Raw genomic sequence first — 16834 nt, forward strand, 5'->3', positions numbered from 1 at the left:
TGAGACAATGACAAAGATCAGTACCTGTCAGGCTGATGGTAGAAGACCCCACTTATCAGTTAAATAAATAAACCATCAGATCTGCAACATAATGGCAGCAGAAGCACAAGCTACTGATTTGCTGCTGTCAGATAATGCTGGTTCCTGGACAGTGAATATGTCTCCACTAAAGAAGACCCTGACATTGGAAGGCTTAAGCTTTGTGTGCCAGCCTCCAATCCCCTGAGGCCTGCGTATGTACAGAGGGATCTTTCCCACCTGCCAACTTCCTCCAGTCCCCTAGAGCTCTTTCAGGATCACGACTCCATCCCCAGCTTGGATTCTGGGAGTAAACACTCTGCTATCTCTACAACCATACCTTCCCAGCCCCCTCCCCTCATCGGAGAAAGGTGCGGTCCATCTCAATCCCCACACTCTTTTCAGGCCCAAAGGCAACCTCTGCTTCCGTTCCGATGGGGCACAGGAAGCTCCTGGAGGAAGACAGAGGGACCTGGACACCCAGGTGGCTCTTGCTGGTCAATAATCCTTGTGTTCATCTCGACGGCTTCCCTGCACCCCTCCCGGGTGCCCCAACCCAAGCACCTGTTCCAGACAGTCTCCTTCCCACTTCCCTTCTTGGCACATGCCCTCCTTCACCTCTCACTTCGTAAGGTTACCAGCTGATGCAAGACTCAGAATTTTCTGTCGTGCCCTCTTCCTCCTGGTTCCATCAAACAAACCCCTTGACTCATGCTTTTAATCCCAATTACTTTCCACTTTTATGGATCCCACTCGCATGTTTGTTTCCTTTCTCCTGGGGCTCTAATCACGCACCTTCACAAATGCTCAGATGTTCCCGATCCTGAAAATGTCTGCAAGTGATTTTGGAGTCACTTACTTCTGCCTGGGCTCTTACCTTACCTTTACCAATAAACATCTGGCATTAGTGGCTACTATCTACCCTTGTGGGCACAGCCATGTGGATACTAATCCTAGCCCTCTACAGAAGCTCTTCTCTTAAAAAAAAAAATCACACCTTTGCTTGTTGCCAAGCATAACTGCTTTCCCCCCCATTCTGTTGCACCCCAATTCTGGGCTACATTTAAGGCCCCTTGCGAACACCCCTTCTCCTTGGACCTCCGCATTCTCTTCCTTTTCCTTGAATGTCCCGTTAATAAGGAGCGGCCAGGGCTCTTCTCCATATGGTTTTCTGCCTCCACCACCTCAGGCTGGCAGACAAGCGAAGCCCATCTGTTCCCAAGATTGCCTCTGCTTCTTCAGGATCCAGTTCTCTCTACCACTGGACTCAATGACCTCTCACCAAACATGTTCTAAGGTGCGGTCAGTAAACTTCATCCGGGAAGTGCCAGAGGGCAAATGTTTAAGGCTCTGTGGGCCACACATGGTCTTTGTCACATATTCTTTGTTTTGCTTTACGAGGTAATAACCATGTTCGCTCCCAGGGCTGCCAGAATGATCTTTAATGGGCTCCGAACCCTGCAGCCCCACTCCTGGATGCTATCGCACACACCCCACTGCCGGACTTCTCCTCCCTCGCCATCAGGCCCTCTTGGCTCCAAAGCCTGCCCTGGGTGGAGAGTGCTTCAGGAACGGCTGCCCACGGCTGGCCTGGAAGTTCAGGGCACTCGACTGGGCCAGACAACTGGATGGTGGCACTTGCCTGGTATCACTGTGAAGCACCTGCTCAGGGTAGCTGTAATTTCCACGTTCTTAACTAAATCCAACCTGTTAGTAATAGCAATTTAGAAGGAGTTAACAGAAAAACAACTTTCAAAGCAACATGCTCAAAATAATTAAAAAGCCGAGTTCAACAAGAGCTCTTCTGGTTGGACCCTTTAAACACCAGTCTTCTGACAGGCCTTTAAAGATGAATGCTAATTTGCAAAATCAGTTCTTGCCATCTTGACCTCTAGAGTGTTCCCTGGCTGGCATCATCACACGACTACTGCTACAGCTCCACAGTGACTGCCATTCTAAGCTTTGGAGATGTTCGCTCCAGCAGCTGCGGCTGCTCATTAACTACTGTTTGTTCCGAGGTGAGGCCGCTACGGCCAGTGCGGCTAAGGGTGGTTCTCTGAGCTGTGCAGGAAGACAGTTGCTACAGCTTGCTTTTGGGTCCTCAGTCCTGGTTCTCCATAAATTGGATACAGAACCGTAGCTTAGCTCCCCCGTTTATCTGCTTTGGGAACACCTCCTTATTAAGTTTATGTAGAATTGGGTACCCTCTGGGTTCTTAAAACTGTAGTGCTTATGAATTGTTTGGGTAAGTATCAGGGGCTCCAAGTTCACTCTACAAGCTAATTTATCAACCTCAGCACCTTCAGCAGCTACCAACGTGGCCGGTATGCAAACCCCTAATTTGAGACCAACATATAAAGAAGCTGGTCTGAAAGTCAGGGGACTCGGCTACCAGTTTCAGCAGCTGAGCAACCTGAGGTATGTCACCTTACTGGCCAGGGCCTCGATTTCCTTGTCTGCCAAAGGACAGAGCGGAACCAGAAGTTATCTAAGGTCTCTGCCAGGACTAAAATTCAGTGACTCTAGGCCAACACAGTCCACCATAGCCAACGACATGGAAAACCATCAATTTAAGGATCAGATTTTTAACTCCTCCGAAAGCTCAAACCACATCTTGGAGCCTTCCTGGCTTCTTCTGGCCAACAGGCGCTTCCAGAAGCACCGCTTTCTGCCTTGGATTAAAATGCTGCCGCACAAGTCTAGTCCTCCCCAGGAGATGGCGAGCCCCTCGAGGGCCGGGGTCAGGGCCTCCTCATCTGACCTCGTGCCCTGCCCAGAGGGGCGCTCTACCGCATTTGTTGGGGTCACGGCTAACACCCCCTCCACACCCCCCGGTGACTCCCCACATCCTTACATCCCAGCCCTGTGCCGGTCAGCCAGCTGTGCCTTCCTGCCGCCCCCCACCCTCTGCTCCTACAAGCTATGCTCCTCCTCGGTCTAAGAACGTGCAATGAATTCCCATTCCCGCCCTTGGCTCTCCACTGGTGTCGCCCAGACCTCTGCCTCACCAACTCCTATCCATTCTGTAAGGCTTTGGTACAGTTGTTTCTCCTCCCTAAACTCTTCTGGAGGGCTCCAGCCTACCCTGAATGGCCACCGTATTTTCAGTGTAAAGAGTGGAGTTTCTGAGGAGAGGTCAAACCCGAAAGGGCAGGAACAAAAGACAGAGAGGCAACAGATGCCAAAGGAGTTTAGGGGGCTGAGGGTGGCCGTCGTTTTGGTACTTAACACGCCAACCCGGTGAAGAGAAGGAAACGAACGCTGAGGGCCCACTACGTGCCAGGCACCGTGTGTTTTCCTCTCCAAAATCCTTGCCAGTACTTAGGCACTACCATTTTCGTTTCATAGTGAAGCAATGGCAGGTGAGAAAGGGGAACTCATCCAAGGTCACTGCTGGTAAGGAGCCAAGTAAGGAAGTGGGCACTGTACAGCAAACAAATTTTTGGGACCATGTATCCATGTAGGCTCATCCCCCTCCTCCACTCTGTACGGCCTCAGGATGCTGGGACAATGGCATGCCTGCTGACAGGGGGCACCATGTTCCCCTGGGGCCTTGCGGGGGGTGGGGGGTGCTTCTCATGAACGCTCTCTCCCTCATTCCCCATACTGCAATCTGCTGCTCACTCTTCCCTTCTTAAATCTTGCCTTTCCTTTGGCTTTTGTGACATTCTGCCCCAGTTTTCCTCTTCTCTGCCATTTCTTCTCAGCTGCCTCCTTCTCTGCCTGCGCTTCTCACTTAGAGTCTAGAGCATCTCCAGCTCCTTCCTCAGCCGTCCCATCAGGCCATACCCTCCCTGATCCTCTTCTGTTTCAACAACTTCAAGTACTATCTATAAGCTGCTAAGTCCACGTTCCACCTATACTGGACTATGTACTTGCGTTCCCCGACATAGGATGCCCGGACTCACCTCAAGATTTTTACACGTGCTGTTCCCTATACTGGAACACTTTTACCTCTTGGATTTTGCCTGACTAACCTTACTCATCCTTCCCTCAGGCCTTAGCTTAGCTGTTCCCTTCCCCTTCTCAAGACCACCTAGCTCATTGCTTTGTCATCACCGGCTTCTAGACTGTCAGCTCCGAGAGCAGGGCCTCCATCTGTTGTGCCGACTGGTCTTCCCCAGGTTTAGCACAGTGCTTTGCACAGAGCAGAGTCTAAATAAACATGTGCTGAATAATGAACAAATGAGAACTCTAGGATTTATACCTCCCCGATCTCTCGTTAGTGGTAGATCATGTATCTGACTGCCTCCTGCTTACTCCCCCGCCCAGGCGGCCCAACTCAGCACGTCCCAAATGGAACATGGCATCCTGCCCCGCCCCTTGCCCCTGAACTCACTCCTCCTCCACCTCTCACTAGACTGTAAGATGCTGCCCTCCATTTCACTCCACTGTCCAAGTAAGAACTGGAAGTTGTACAACGTGAGAGAACTGCTGTCCATCTACCTCGGCTCAGGCCCATGGCATTTCTCACTGGCACTCCAGCAACTGGCTCCTTGCTTCTGGTCTGTTCCTCCAACCAACTCCCCCAAAGCGAAACTGGAGTGCGCTGGAGATCTACGGCTTTGAGAGCTGCTGACAGAAGTGTTTGCACAGTGGCCTCTGGTGGTCTCTGTGGCTTTTTCCTGAGCTGTCCTTGCCCCTCAGCACCCCGGAGTTTCTGGGTTTCTTGAGCCCATACACCCGCTTGCCTCTGAGTGTCCATCTGCCACTCCCTTGCCTAGAATGCCCTCGCCCCTCCCATCACCTGGCAACTCCCACTAGGTCTTTGGGGCCTAGCTCCAGCATCCACTTCTGAGAGAAACCTCATCCACCTTCTGGCCTCGGGTCAGGCCCCCTCTGTGTTCATTCAGGGCACCCCCTGCGCCTCCGGCCTAAAAGAATCAAACTGAGGTGACTACCTGCTCTCTTACAGGCCCATATCCCCCACCAGCTTGCATACCCCTTGTCTTACTCATCTTTAGGACCGCAGCTCCAGCACAGTACAAAGGGCAGCACAGACAAAGATTCGAACAGATAAACGAAATTTCAGATGTGAGGGAGGACAGCTTTAGAATCTGGAATTCACAGGGGGTGTGTGTGTCTTGTCAGGAGATCCTGAGGGGGAAGAGGGAGAACAAAACACTGGCCCTGCCCTACTTCAACTGCTTCTGGACACTGAGTTCATCAAAAAAAGGAAAAAAGAATCTCCAGACCCCACTCACCTCTCATTGACAGCAAGGTTCTGTTGCTTTAAAAAACCCAGAAAAATGTTGAGGACCCAACTAGTTACTTTTTTTGGCTCTGCCCTAGTTTCTTTTATAACATTTTGGAAGAACTCCAGTAGGCCAACTTCATTCTGTAAAGAAAGAAAAAAAAGTATGGATGTATACATATATATATGTATAAAGTCTCCCCCCAAATGAAAGATCAGCATTCTGAAGGCAGATCTGAAACTGTCATCCTCTGCCTCCCCTGAGACCTCTACCTGTACTTTCTTAAATACGGAACCGTCACCAGAAAACTGTGATCCCTTTCAGTAAACAGCAAGTATTCGACTTCTACCACTGTCACTGTGCATTTTTTTAACACAGCATTTTCTCACAGGAACAAACATATGTCAGAGAGCCTGGCTTGGTGAACCAGAGGACAATGAAATCCACTCTCCCCCAAACTCACCTGCCCTCTCACTGTCAGCCTTGTGTACCCTACAACCTTAACCCTTTCATCCTCAGGCCCACGATGTCTGGCCCGAGCTTCCTGTCCTTCTTTCCAGGTCTATTCTCTGCTGGAAGTCCCAGCGACTGTGAGAATAAGGAGGCCGGAAAAGAAGCAAGTCAAGAAGGAACAGACGGAATATTCTACCTCTGAAAAATCAAAAGTGGATCGTAACTATATGGATCTTCACATCATCCCAGGAAGTGACAGAAGTGGTTTTCGAAATGAGGAAGAAGCCAGGTACATGTGATCCACTTAGACCACGGGACCGATGGAGGCAGCAGGGGTTTCCAGGCCTTCTGAGCCAAGCCAGACACAGCTTAACTCTGCCTCTCCTCTTGCTCCGTGAAAACAATCATCAAGGGGACTTGAAGAAGACTCTACCCCCCGCTCTGGACTGTCAGCTCTGTGAGTCGGGGGCCATTCTGTCCGGTTCACTTTACAACTAGAGCTAAGTCAGTGCTGGGCAATGGCAGCTACTTGGTAAGTATCTGTGGACAGAATCCATGCCTGCCGTCACCGCGTGTCTTTAAAAAAAAAATCACAAGTGAATGCTCCTTCTTTATCGTGTCATGTTCACCTTCAAATATTAGAATTGTCCCAGTCTTGCATAAGAGTAACCCCAAGGCACTCATTAAGTGCCTTAACTACTATGGCTAACTGCCGGCTCAGATCAGTTTGGCAGAACCAAAAAGTCTGGCTAAGTCCATTCTGTTTTCCAATAAGAAAAATAAAAACAGGGACGCCTGGGTGGCTCAGTCGGTTAAGCGGCTGCCTTCGGCTTGGGTCATGATCCCAGGGTCCTGGGATCGAGTCCCACATCGGGCTCCTTGCTCAGCGGGGAGCCTGCTTCTCCCTCTCTCTCCCTCTGCTTGTGCTCTCTCTGTCAAATAAAATAAAATCTTTAAAAAAAAAAAGAAAAAGAAAAACATGTGCTCCTCACATACGGGAAGGTGAAGCTACCAAATGCAGAGGGAACACATTTCTTAGACGATTTCCCCTACCTGCTGCAATTCAAATCAAACCACACTTTCCTTGAAATGGTCTTTTAAGCTTCATACTGTGGGCAAGGCTCTCACCCTTGCCCCTTTCAGAAAAGCTTTGTTAAGTGAAGGAACTTTCTGGAAAAATAAGGTACTCAGAAGAGCAAGACATACTAACAAAAGTGCTCTGAAAGTTTAGCTATTGTAGATGCTGTAAAATATACATGGGCATACAATTGCTAAAGTAGACATTCCATAATAACAAAAAAATCTACATACCCTTTGTAACAGATACATTCTCTGGTGACAAGCCTACTGAATAATCCCATAATCCTCTCTTGAATCTCTTTTCAGGCCAACGTTACTATTCTGCTCATGCTAAACCAGGGCAAAGGCTGCCTCAGCAGCCAAAGCTTGACTGCAGATAAGGGAAACGCAGGCAGAATGAAGAGGAAGACCTGCTTAACTTACGGAAAAGTATTCCAACTTCCACCATGATACAGCAAACTGCTGGGGAAGTACAAAACCGCTCTCCGGCCCAAATCAGACGGGCAGAATTCCCTTTGTTCTAACCCAGACAGGCTGGCTCGCTGGTGAAAAGAGCTGTCAGAAGGAGAACTCTTTGCTTTGCCAAGGAAAGGTTTTCTAAAGCCACCTAGAAATATTGCAGTTGAACTCCCAGGCTTGGCTGTGCTGGGACGTGATGAATAGCTCTTCTTCTACCCTTGGGTGGTTTTTTTTTTTATTGGATGGATAACATGGCAAGTCAGATTTCTGTTTGTCTTTTTGTGTCAGTGCTGTGATGAAGCCTGTCGGAGCTGGAACCGTACTTCACTGGATGCACGGTTTCAGTACACAATTGCAAGCGGACGTGAAAATCTGCGGGTGTAATGGGGTGAACGGCCAGCGGCAGGGCTGAAGGAGGCCGAGCCGCTGCCGCCCAGAGAATGACGGATCAATGCCGAGGCGCACGTGGGCTGCCTGCCCTGGCTCTTTAGATCAGAAGTCCACCTTTTGAGGAAAAAACCCACAGCATTCTAGATAAGGTTTCCTTAGTTTTCTATGAGATCGGCAACTGCTAATAAGCTCGGCACGAATCTCAGAAGTCCCTGGTGAACATGGCAGTGCAGCCATCTGGTGTTCTCAGGAAAATTGTGGGCTGGTGGTTCCCTTACATAAAAACCATGTAAAAGCAACGCAAAAAGGCCACTGCGTTAGGGAGCCCCTAGCTTCCTTCTCAAAGGCGACATGCAGGCGTCCGACTCTGCACTGACCTCTCCTACATCAGACAGAGCTGACACCGTAGCGACACGGCGCATCAAGTCTCCTGGCCAAATGTAACACTAATTGTTCCTGCAGCCACAGCTAACGCGGCAGGGACAACCAGTCCTGTCTTTCGTGTAACACCAGACAGCCTCTACAGCTCTATGGCAGGGAAGCATCCTTTTCACATTTTAATCAAATTTCCCCGAAGCATTCAATGACACCCAGAGCCAATGCCAGGTCAGCCTCGGAGATGCTAACAAGAGTCCTCCACCGCTAATGGATCTGTCAGCTGGTCACTGCAGGTGTGAGGCGAGGCACAGGGATCGCCCCACCTTCGCGGCCTGCCCTGGGGAGGAGCCCCAATTCACCCTTGCATCGGGCCGTGGAAGCAATGTCTTTTTGCATGCTACTGTCTTCTCGCCAAGCTGGCTGTCTTGTCCGTTCTACCTTTGGAGACGACAACATGTCCGAAGGCTATGCAGTTGGAAGAGGAGGAGGGCTGGTTTCTCAAGCACCATTCTCGTTCTAAGTCCCACACCCTTTGAACCTGATGACAGGGCAGACATTAGCTGGATTATATTTAGAAGGAGAATGAAACCTGACAGAGACAGCTGCCCAGTGGCAGACTCAAGAGAAGAAAAAGCCCACAAAGTTGAGGAACAGCTGATTATGTGGCAGGGAGTGACCTGGCAGCTAAAGAAACCCCAGACTGGCAACCCGGGGCCAATTAAAAAGCTTGCAGGAGTGTATCCAGAACAGGGGCTAGACACGGAGAGAATAGCCGGCCCCGTGGAGAGCCGCACGTGGCTGATGCTCCTGCTGATGGTATTAACGACGACAACAGGTGCTAGGCACTCTTCTAAGTAAACTCATTTAAATTTTTTTTTTAAAGATTTATTTATTTGAGAGAGAGACAGTGTGTGTGTGAGAGAGCATGAGAACAGGGTGAGGGGCAGAGGGAGAAGCAGCCTCCCCATGGAGCAGGGAGCCCGATGTGGGGCTCGATCCCAGGACCCTGGGATCATGACCTGAGTTGAAGGCAGGTGCTTACCCCACTGAGCCACCCAGGTGCCCCAACTCATTTGAAGTTCTTAATGACAACCCTCGGTTGATATTAGTAGAACTCTCTCTTACAGATGAGGACACTGAGGCATTAAACTTGCTTGAGCTTCCACAGCAAGAGAGCAGAACTGGGAATTGAACCTCTGCAGTCTATGCCCTTCATCTCCATGTTACACTGCCTCTGATGAAAATATCATGTCCCTGCCTTCCTGGGGACTGAGACTGAGCACCTAGCGGTGCCAGGCACAATGTGAAGCAACAAGCTCATCAAAAGAATGCCCTTTCCCACCACTTCCATTATCTTATTTGGTACCTGCCATCTGTTCAAAGGCTCTTCACACATTAAAAATGTTGCAAAGGCCCTTAGCAATTAACTTAGAAATTAGGAGAAAACGGCAGGTTCTCTTTCCTGCCTCTGCCAATATACACCTATGCCACCTGGCACTCCCTGCTGTGGCGGGGCACACATCTGCTCCCAGACCAGGAAGGCAGACAGATACACGCCCCCCGCCCTAGGCCAGAGAGAGCTTCTGGGGCACAGGAGGGTGGCCAGAGTTCCCCAGGCCTCTCCTCTGTGTCCCCTCCACACCCTCTCCTCACGGAAGTTATGGTGAGTATGCCTCAACCAAGACCCTGCCCAATTCTGAAGCACCTTCGGGACCTTACAAAACCACCCCCACTACTGCTCACATAGTCTTGGTGCCAAGGCAGACTGCATCTTACTGCATTCTAACTCTTCTGCTATGGGGACTTCGCGCACCACTTTATACCTAACCGGGCAGGTCGTTCCTGTGCGGGGAGCAGCCGACTATACAGCAGACCCTGCATCTGTGGACTGAACAACAGTGGCTTCGACCAGGCGAGGCGCTCACGTGTCATGACGTGTCATTCTGTGCAGGTACAAAGGGAAACTGCACCCATCTGCCACGTGGTGGGGGTGCTGGGGTGAGCAGCCACTGAGCATTTCTGCAAACACTGTAAGAGGGCCCAGCATCTGTCTATCAGTGGGGACTCTGTTGTTCCCTCTTTATTCCTGTGGGTTTGATCACTCTTACAAAGTGAGAAAAAGAGAATGCAGACCCATCACCTTTGTGAAAATAACACTGAATGCTAGTGTTGGGATGGAAATGGAAATTAGATAGGGAGGCCTGAGTGATGGTTCTAAGGAAAGAAAGCAGAAGTTATGGCGAGATTAAGGACGGAAACATTCTGTGGGGGGCCAGCTTGGATCTACGATGTGAATGAGCCTTCTCTCTGCTTTTCATGGAAACAAGAACTGGCTGTGGAAATCTTGCAGTGAGTGAGGGGGGGAAAATAGACACATCCAGAAGAGTCTTCAGTGGGGAAAAAACTAAAGGTAGTTAATTGGTGGTGTGAGACTAGCATAGGAGACATCACTCTCACTTGAGCATGTCAGGAAGAAGCCAGAATCCTGAACCATCAAGGCCTCTTTCAACAACACAGAGATCTGGAGAGGCTTGGAAACTGCCCCAGAAACACCAAGGGTATACTCTCTAGTCTGTCTCATAAAATACACAACTAGAAAGGTCTACAGTCCTATTTTGGTCCTCACAGTTTCTACTCCTGGGTCATGTTCCCAATGGGCCTGGAAGCCCCTAAAATCTGAGCAAAACTCTGGTCCCAACAATTTCACTTGTGCTCTGTTCCTAGCAAAGTCGGGAAGTATACACATCTGAGTTTAAGACAACCGTTCCATACAGAGAGGGTTCACACCTACATTTGGCTTAGACTCATGTGAAAATGAGTTTACATTCTCTGAGACACATGAGCTCTAGGAGGGATGGGAAGGAAACCAATCTGGCAATAAGACTCTTCTTTGGAAAATCAGGTGATAAAAGTTGACAGCAGACCGGCATAACTAGAAAACCGTATCTTTGAGAATGGGCCACAAGTAGTATGCTGTCAAGAAACCAATTCTGATCATAATCACATTTCAATGTGCCTAAAGCCACCATTGTCAAATGGGCCCAACACGGAGGGAACCGGGCTGCAGCTTAAAAATGGCAACAAAGAAGCAAGGCAGTGCTTGCTCATTTGTGCCAAGATCAGACTGAAACCGGAAATGATGTATTTTAATTGTCCCCAAAAGGAAACCGTCCCACAAACAGGAGCCCCAGCCTCAGGATGGGTGAGAGAGAGAGTCCCCGTGAATCCCCAAGGCTGGGCACTCAGGACCTCACTCCTCCCTGCACTTTTGCTCCAGTGGGAAGGTCCCTGAGGGGTCAAATGAATCTGAGCCCAGAGGATCCTCATCTCTGAAAGTCCTGTTACTTGCAGCTGAAATAAACGAATTGCTGGTTTTTCAGAAGTAAAGTTAGAAGATGCATCCTTTATTCAGTTTTAACAGAAAAAAATATCGGTTATGCTTCCAGGGCATAGGCTAACTATAAAAGCACCCGTAAGCTGGCAAGCACTGGGTGCAATTTTATGAAACGAAGAATAAAATCAATTTCGAAAATTACATGGAGCTGAAATATGATGAGCGACGATGTTGACCAAATGGATTTTCCTTCAGCAGCAGTTAGAAGGCCAGTGCTTTGCTCCTCAGCACGTCTAAGCAGTCTGAAACCAGTCAATATAGTTTCAGATGCCTTTTAAACTATTAGCTTTAAAGTAGTATCATCCATGAGTACACAGATATTTATCATGGGAAATTATTTTATAGACAGTTCATCCAAAAAGGAAACCAAGCCATTTCAAGCTTAATAGAAACCCAAAGCAACACTCTTGGAAAACAATCCATTTAATAATCAACTACAGTCATGATTATTTTTTCTGCTTCTTTGTCCCCAGAGACACCTTAACCTTTTTCATGGTGTCAGAAGCAAAGGATTATGACTTCAAATGGGGAATAACCAGCTGGGGGAAAAAGAAAGTTGTTCAAATAAGACTACACATCTTGAGGTTGAATACAAAGACAGACAGACATGTATGGCAGCACGGGTCACTAATCTGGAGGGTCACAGTCACATTTTCCTACAGTCTCACTGGGGCCATGCTGGATTTTTCTTAAAATTCTGCCCTGCGCGACTCTCAAACACCTTAGCAGTTCTTTGGTGTCAGTGCTCTTTTCCCTGGCAACTTATTCTAGGGAGTCCGCTTGGCTGTATTTGGATTTTGTTGGGATTCAGTGAAGATTCTGTTCTGTCAATCATCTTTGGGGTAAGGGAATCATTCCCTCCCCTCTTTTAGCTAGGGAGGGTGGCAGCGCCAGTTCCCTTTGCAGAGCCCTTCTGGCTCCCAGGTGTCCGAGGTGAGATCTGAAATCAAGACTGTCTCTTAGTGTTTCAACCCACTGCCCTGCAGGGCTACCCAGGAGAATGAAAAGTGACACGGAAAAGATAAGGCTCTTCCAACTGAAAACAGCACAGGGTGCTGTGGCAAGGACAGCAGGCCCTCAAGAAACACTAAATTGGGAATGCGATGCCATTCCTCCACTGAAATCTTGATGAGATGGACATCTTTCTATCTAATGAATTCATACACAGCCAGCCTCCCTGTGAGCCTGTATCTGGTTCTTACCAAGTGCCTACCATGGGCTGGGCTGCATGACATGAGGCAACAGGCAAAATCATCCTACAAACCCCACAAACCCCACATATTCTGCTCTCTTTTGGAGACCTTTTCAATGATTCACTCAGAAGGAGCCAAGAACCTATGGCAGCAAGTTTAAGAAACAAAATAAAGTTACGGAGGACAGTTTATATCTCTTTTTTGTGATTTAAATTTTCTACTTGGAAAATGGACATAATTTCTGCTTTTCATTGGAGTTGACTGATTTTCACTAAATTTAGGAGACATGAGCGACGATGTTGCTCGACGATACTTTCTCTTTCTTTATAAGGCAGTCTGACATCTTGAAAACCAAACAGGGTGGTCAAAAGTTTTAAATGAACCAATGGTCTGTGACTGCTTCATGAAGCATTAGTGGGACTGTATAAAACATTAATATTGGGCACCTGGGTGGCTCAGGTAAGCGTCTGCCTTTGGCTCACGTCATGATCCCAGGGTCCCAGGACTAAGCCCTGCACCAGGTTCCCTGCTCAGTAGGGAGTCTGCTTCTCCCTGTCCCTCTGCTCCCAACTCCTGCTCTCTCTCTCAAATAAATAATTAAATCTAAAAAAAAAAAAAACCCCAAAATGAAACAGCAAAGAAAACCACAACCAAAACAAACAAACAATAAAAACAACAGTATTAACAAAAGTAAAAATTCTATTTTCTCTATCAAGTGATTCAAAACAACAATGAACTTGAAACATACTCCTGTTTGGCACTGTGGCACATTATATATGCAGGCAGGCAGCAGAGCTTAGAAATGGAAATAAAGCCTGGACTCTGAAGTCAGTTCAGACCACTGAACCTGACCCCCCACAGGCCTGGCTAAGATACTTAATGTACTACACCCCACCATAGTTTATGTTTCCCCATCTGTAAAATTGGGAGAGTAACAGTATCTACCTCAGAGGGTTGTTGTAAGGGTAAATTAAAAAGTGGCCCATGGGGTGCCTGGGGGGTGCCTGGGTGGCTCAGTTGGTTAAGTGTCTGACTCTTGATCTCAGCTCAGGTCTTGATCTCAGGATTGTGAGTTCAAGCCCCATGTTGGGCTCCGTGCTGGGCCTGGAGCCTACTTAAAAAAAAAAAAAAAAAAAGTGACCTGCTATAAACCGCAGAACCTGCTGTCAGCGAGCTGCCATGTTCTTGTACTGCTTAAGCAAATGACTACAATCTGTTTGCATTCTCCAAATCAGGTAAGGCAGAGTTTAGGAAGAGATAGCCCCACAGACATCACCCTGGGATTATCCGCTAAGAAAAATGCACATGCATATCATCTAGATCATTCTCATGATTACTCCTGGAATATGCTGACTCAGAGAAGGACTTGCTATGCTATTAGAACCTCTCATTTTTCAGGAACCTAATACCTGCATCTCAGATTCTGTATTTCTATGCCTTAATCCTTACAAATGAGGTCAGCAATCAAGGAAATTTGACATAAGACAGGGAAGCAAGGTTAACTAAATAGGTTGAAGTTTCAGGTGGGGCAAGGTACTTTTTATGTGACCAGAGGAAAAAAAACTGTAATATAGGTTTTCTGTTGGGAGGGAACTGTCAGGAGGGTTTAAGAGAGAAAACCAGGAGGTAGATTGGGTTCAATGTCCTAACAAGACCAGTTCAGAAAACAAGAGTCGGAGAGGCCAAGTGACTTGCATCTGGACAGAACGTGGGGGTGCTTAAAGCGGCGATCCAGGTGCTTCTCACCCAGAGTTCAATGAGCCAGGCGTCACCCCATGATTTGCAAGGTGGTCAAGAGTGGTTTGCGTATCTGACCTTTAGAAACTAAAATGCTTTTATCAGGAATGCTTCTTCCAGGACTTTCATGAGTACTGTCATATCATTTATCTGACTATTCACTGAATATTCACTGAGTGCCTACTACGTGCCACACATTGTCGTAGATGCTAAAATACTAGAGTTCTGCAAATATCAAGCAGAAATTACCAATACATAATGCAGTGTTTACCACATAATAAAATGACAGGACAAATTAAAGACTGAAGTTAAATTCTGAAGTTTTTAGTATGTGTGGGTAAGGCATGTGCTTAAATGCTTACTGGAATAAGCAATCCAAAGGCACCGAGTGTGGGGTTGAAGCTCTGCAAAGCACACCTCCACTACTGCTATTTATTTAATGAATACTCCTGGGCACTCTTTAAATTGAAAGATGGTTCATTAGATTTGTGCATCTGCCCTTCTCGGCAATCTGTTGTGTTTCTGATGAAGGCAGGAAAAAAACATGAACATATCATTTTCGGGTCTGAGTAACTCAGCTTTCAATGATTACAAAGTCGTAAAGAGCTCAGGATACCCACTTTCAGGAAAACAATTTCTCCGATTCATTCTCTTTCCATTGTTATTAAGTTCTCTTTATACTCGTCTTGGAAATTTCAAGGACTACCCCTTTAAAAAAAACAAAAAAACGAATCACCTAATACATTATCTGCAAGCTATTAAAAATAAGTGTATTTTTAAGATATTAAAAGTCCCTTCAAAACTGGCTCAAAAATCACCTTCTTCTGTTATTTTTTCCCTTTTGTTCCAATCAAGGTAATCACTACCTCCCTGGGCTCCCATCCCACGGTATGCATCTAGCTCTTGCAATCTGCCCCAGGGGCTGGTTAGCTGTGTCGCGCGCACGCGCGCGCGCGTGTGTGTGTAAATATAAACTCTTGGAAAACAAAGAAACACTTTTTTTTTTATATCTTTGTCCCTGTCTGAGTACCTGCTACATAGGAGATGCAAAATAAAAGTTGTGGACTGAACAGATGAAACACAGGTTCCCCTCAACAGGACTTTAAACTCTAGACCCACTCGCTGGGTACTCAGCAAACATTTACTCAAGGCCTCTTGTGAACGACACATGAGTGGAGCCTGGGACACAAACATGAACGCGAAAATGTCCCTGCCCTCAGAGGACTTTCTTTGCGCGAGGAGGCAGATGCTCCTTGCCATCACGTGCTCGTCAGAGGCCAAGCGTGACAGTGCTAGAGAGATGCTCTCTCAAGGGAGCAAATGTTTGCAGACAGGGCCGTGGGAGAAAGAGCCATATTCTTGAGAGGAGTTTCTGAAAGGTCTTTTCACCTCTCTTGTGAAGAAAGTTGATACACAAAAAAGAACTTTTAACGTTATATTTAGTGGATTCTCTTCTTTTTTTTTAAAGATTTTATTTATTTATTTAAGAGAGAGAGAATGAGAGACAGAGCACAAGAGGGAAGAGGGTCAGACGGAGAAGCAGACTCCCTGCTGAGCAGGGAGCCCGATGTGGGACTCAATCCCAGGACTCCAGGATCATGACCTGAGCCGAAGGCAGCCGCTTAACCAACTGAGCCACCCAGGCGCCCTAGTGGATTCTTTTCTGAAATCACAGTCGTGAGCAAAGAAATGGCCAAGAAACTTGGGTTTTCTTCATTTGCTACCTCCAAGGGCTGCCTCCATTCACCTGGTGGAAGGCCAGATGAAGATAGATAACGGACATATTGGAGGCTCTCTCTGGTAGTTATAGAATGTAGGACTGGAATTTAGTATTTGGAATTGAGTCTGGAATTTATTTCCCGTGGGCTGGAAATTCATCAGACAGTGGGGAGGATGGGTAGGACTAAGCCTCAGTCGGCTTAAACCAACCTTGGGAAAACGCCTGAGTCGTAAGAGGCTTCAGGTTAAAAAGGTGTTCAGTCCGATATGCGAAATGACTCACCTGGTCGAAGATTTGGCGTTAAGCCACTGCTGGAGAGCCGAGCTGTGCTGAGGAACAGCAAGTGAGAGGGTGACACAGTCCTAGCCTGCAAGGGGCTGAACAAGTCAGATGAAGAAATGACTAAAATCCAGCCTCGTAAGCATCAGAGAGTTACGGCTAAGCTACGGATGCAGCCCACAGGACGCAGTGGGTGGTGGTCACCCCTGCCTAAAGTATGAAAACCTATCAGGGCCTGCCCAGTCGTCCCTGGTAGGAAAAGAGGAGTTCTCATGTGAGACTCCCTGGAGAGTTTTCACATTAGCTGATTCATAAAGAGAGAATCATTCATTCAACAAACATTCACCTGCCTACCTTGTACCAGAAACGGCGGGGCTGCTATCACTGAAGTATATACATATGAACATTCTAACACCCTACTTACTACTGGTCAATTAAAATGCAGAAATCCAGAGTTTGCATAGACTCCGCTGCTCCAGAAGGTCAGTGTGGCATATACCCAGTCCCCGAAACACGCAGTAGCAAAGCTTTCTACTTC

General features: G+C 47.6%; 1 protein-coding gene across 3 annotated transcripts in view; it reads right to left on the reverse strand.

The window, feature by feature from the left end:
- GATB (glutamyl-tRNA amidotransferase subunit B) overlaps positions 1-16834 on the reverse strand; it is a 95034-nt gene that overhangs the window by 21158 nt on the left and 57042 nt on the right. For all 3 annotated transcript variants that reach the window (XM_027597678.2, XM_027597675.2, XM_027597677.2), the window contains exon 10: positions 5223-5356. In XM_027597678.2, the coding sequence (XP_027453479.1) occupies positions 5223-5356 (134 nt within the window). The remainder of the gene's footprint in view (positions 1-5222; positions 5357-16834) is intronic.

Source organism: Zalophus californianus, chromosome 2 (genome assembly GCF_009762305.2).
Source record: "Zalophus californianus isolate mZalCal1 chromosome 2, mZalCal1.pri.v2, whole genome shotgun sequence".
Classification (NCBI taxonomy): Eukaryota; Metazoa; Chordata; class Mammalia; order Carnivora; family Otariidae; genus Zalophus; species Zalophus californianus.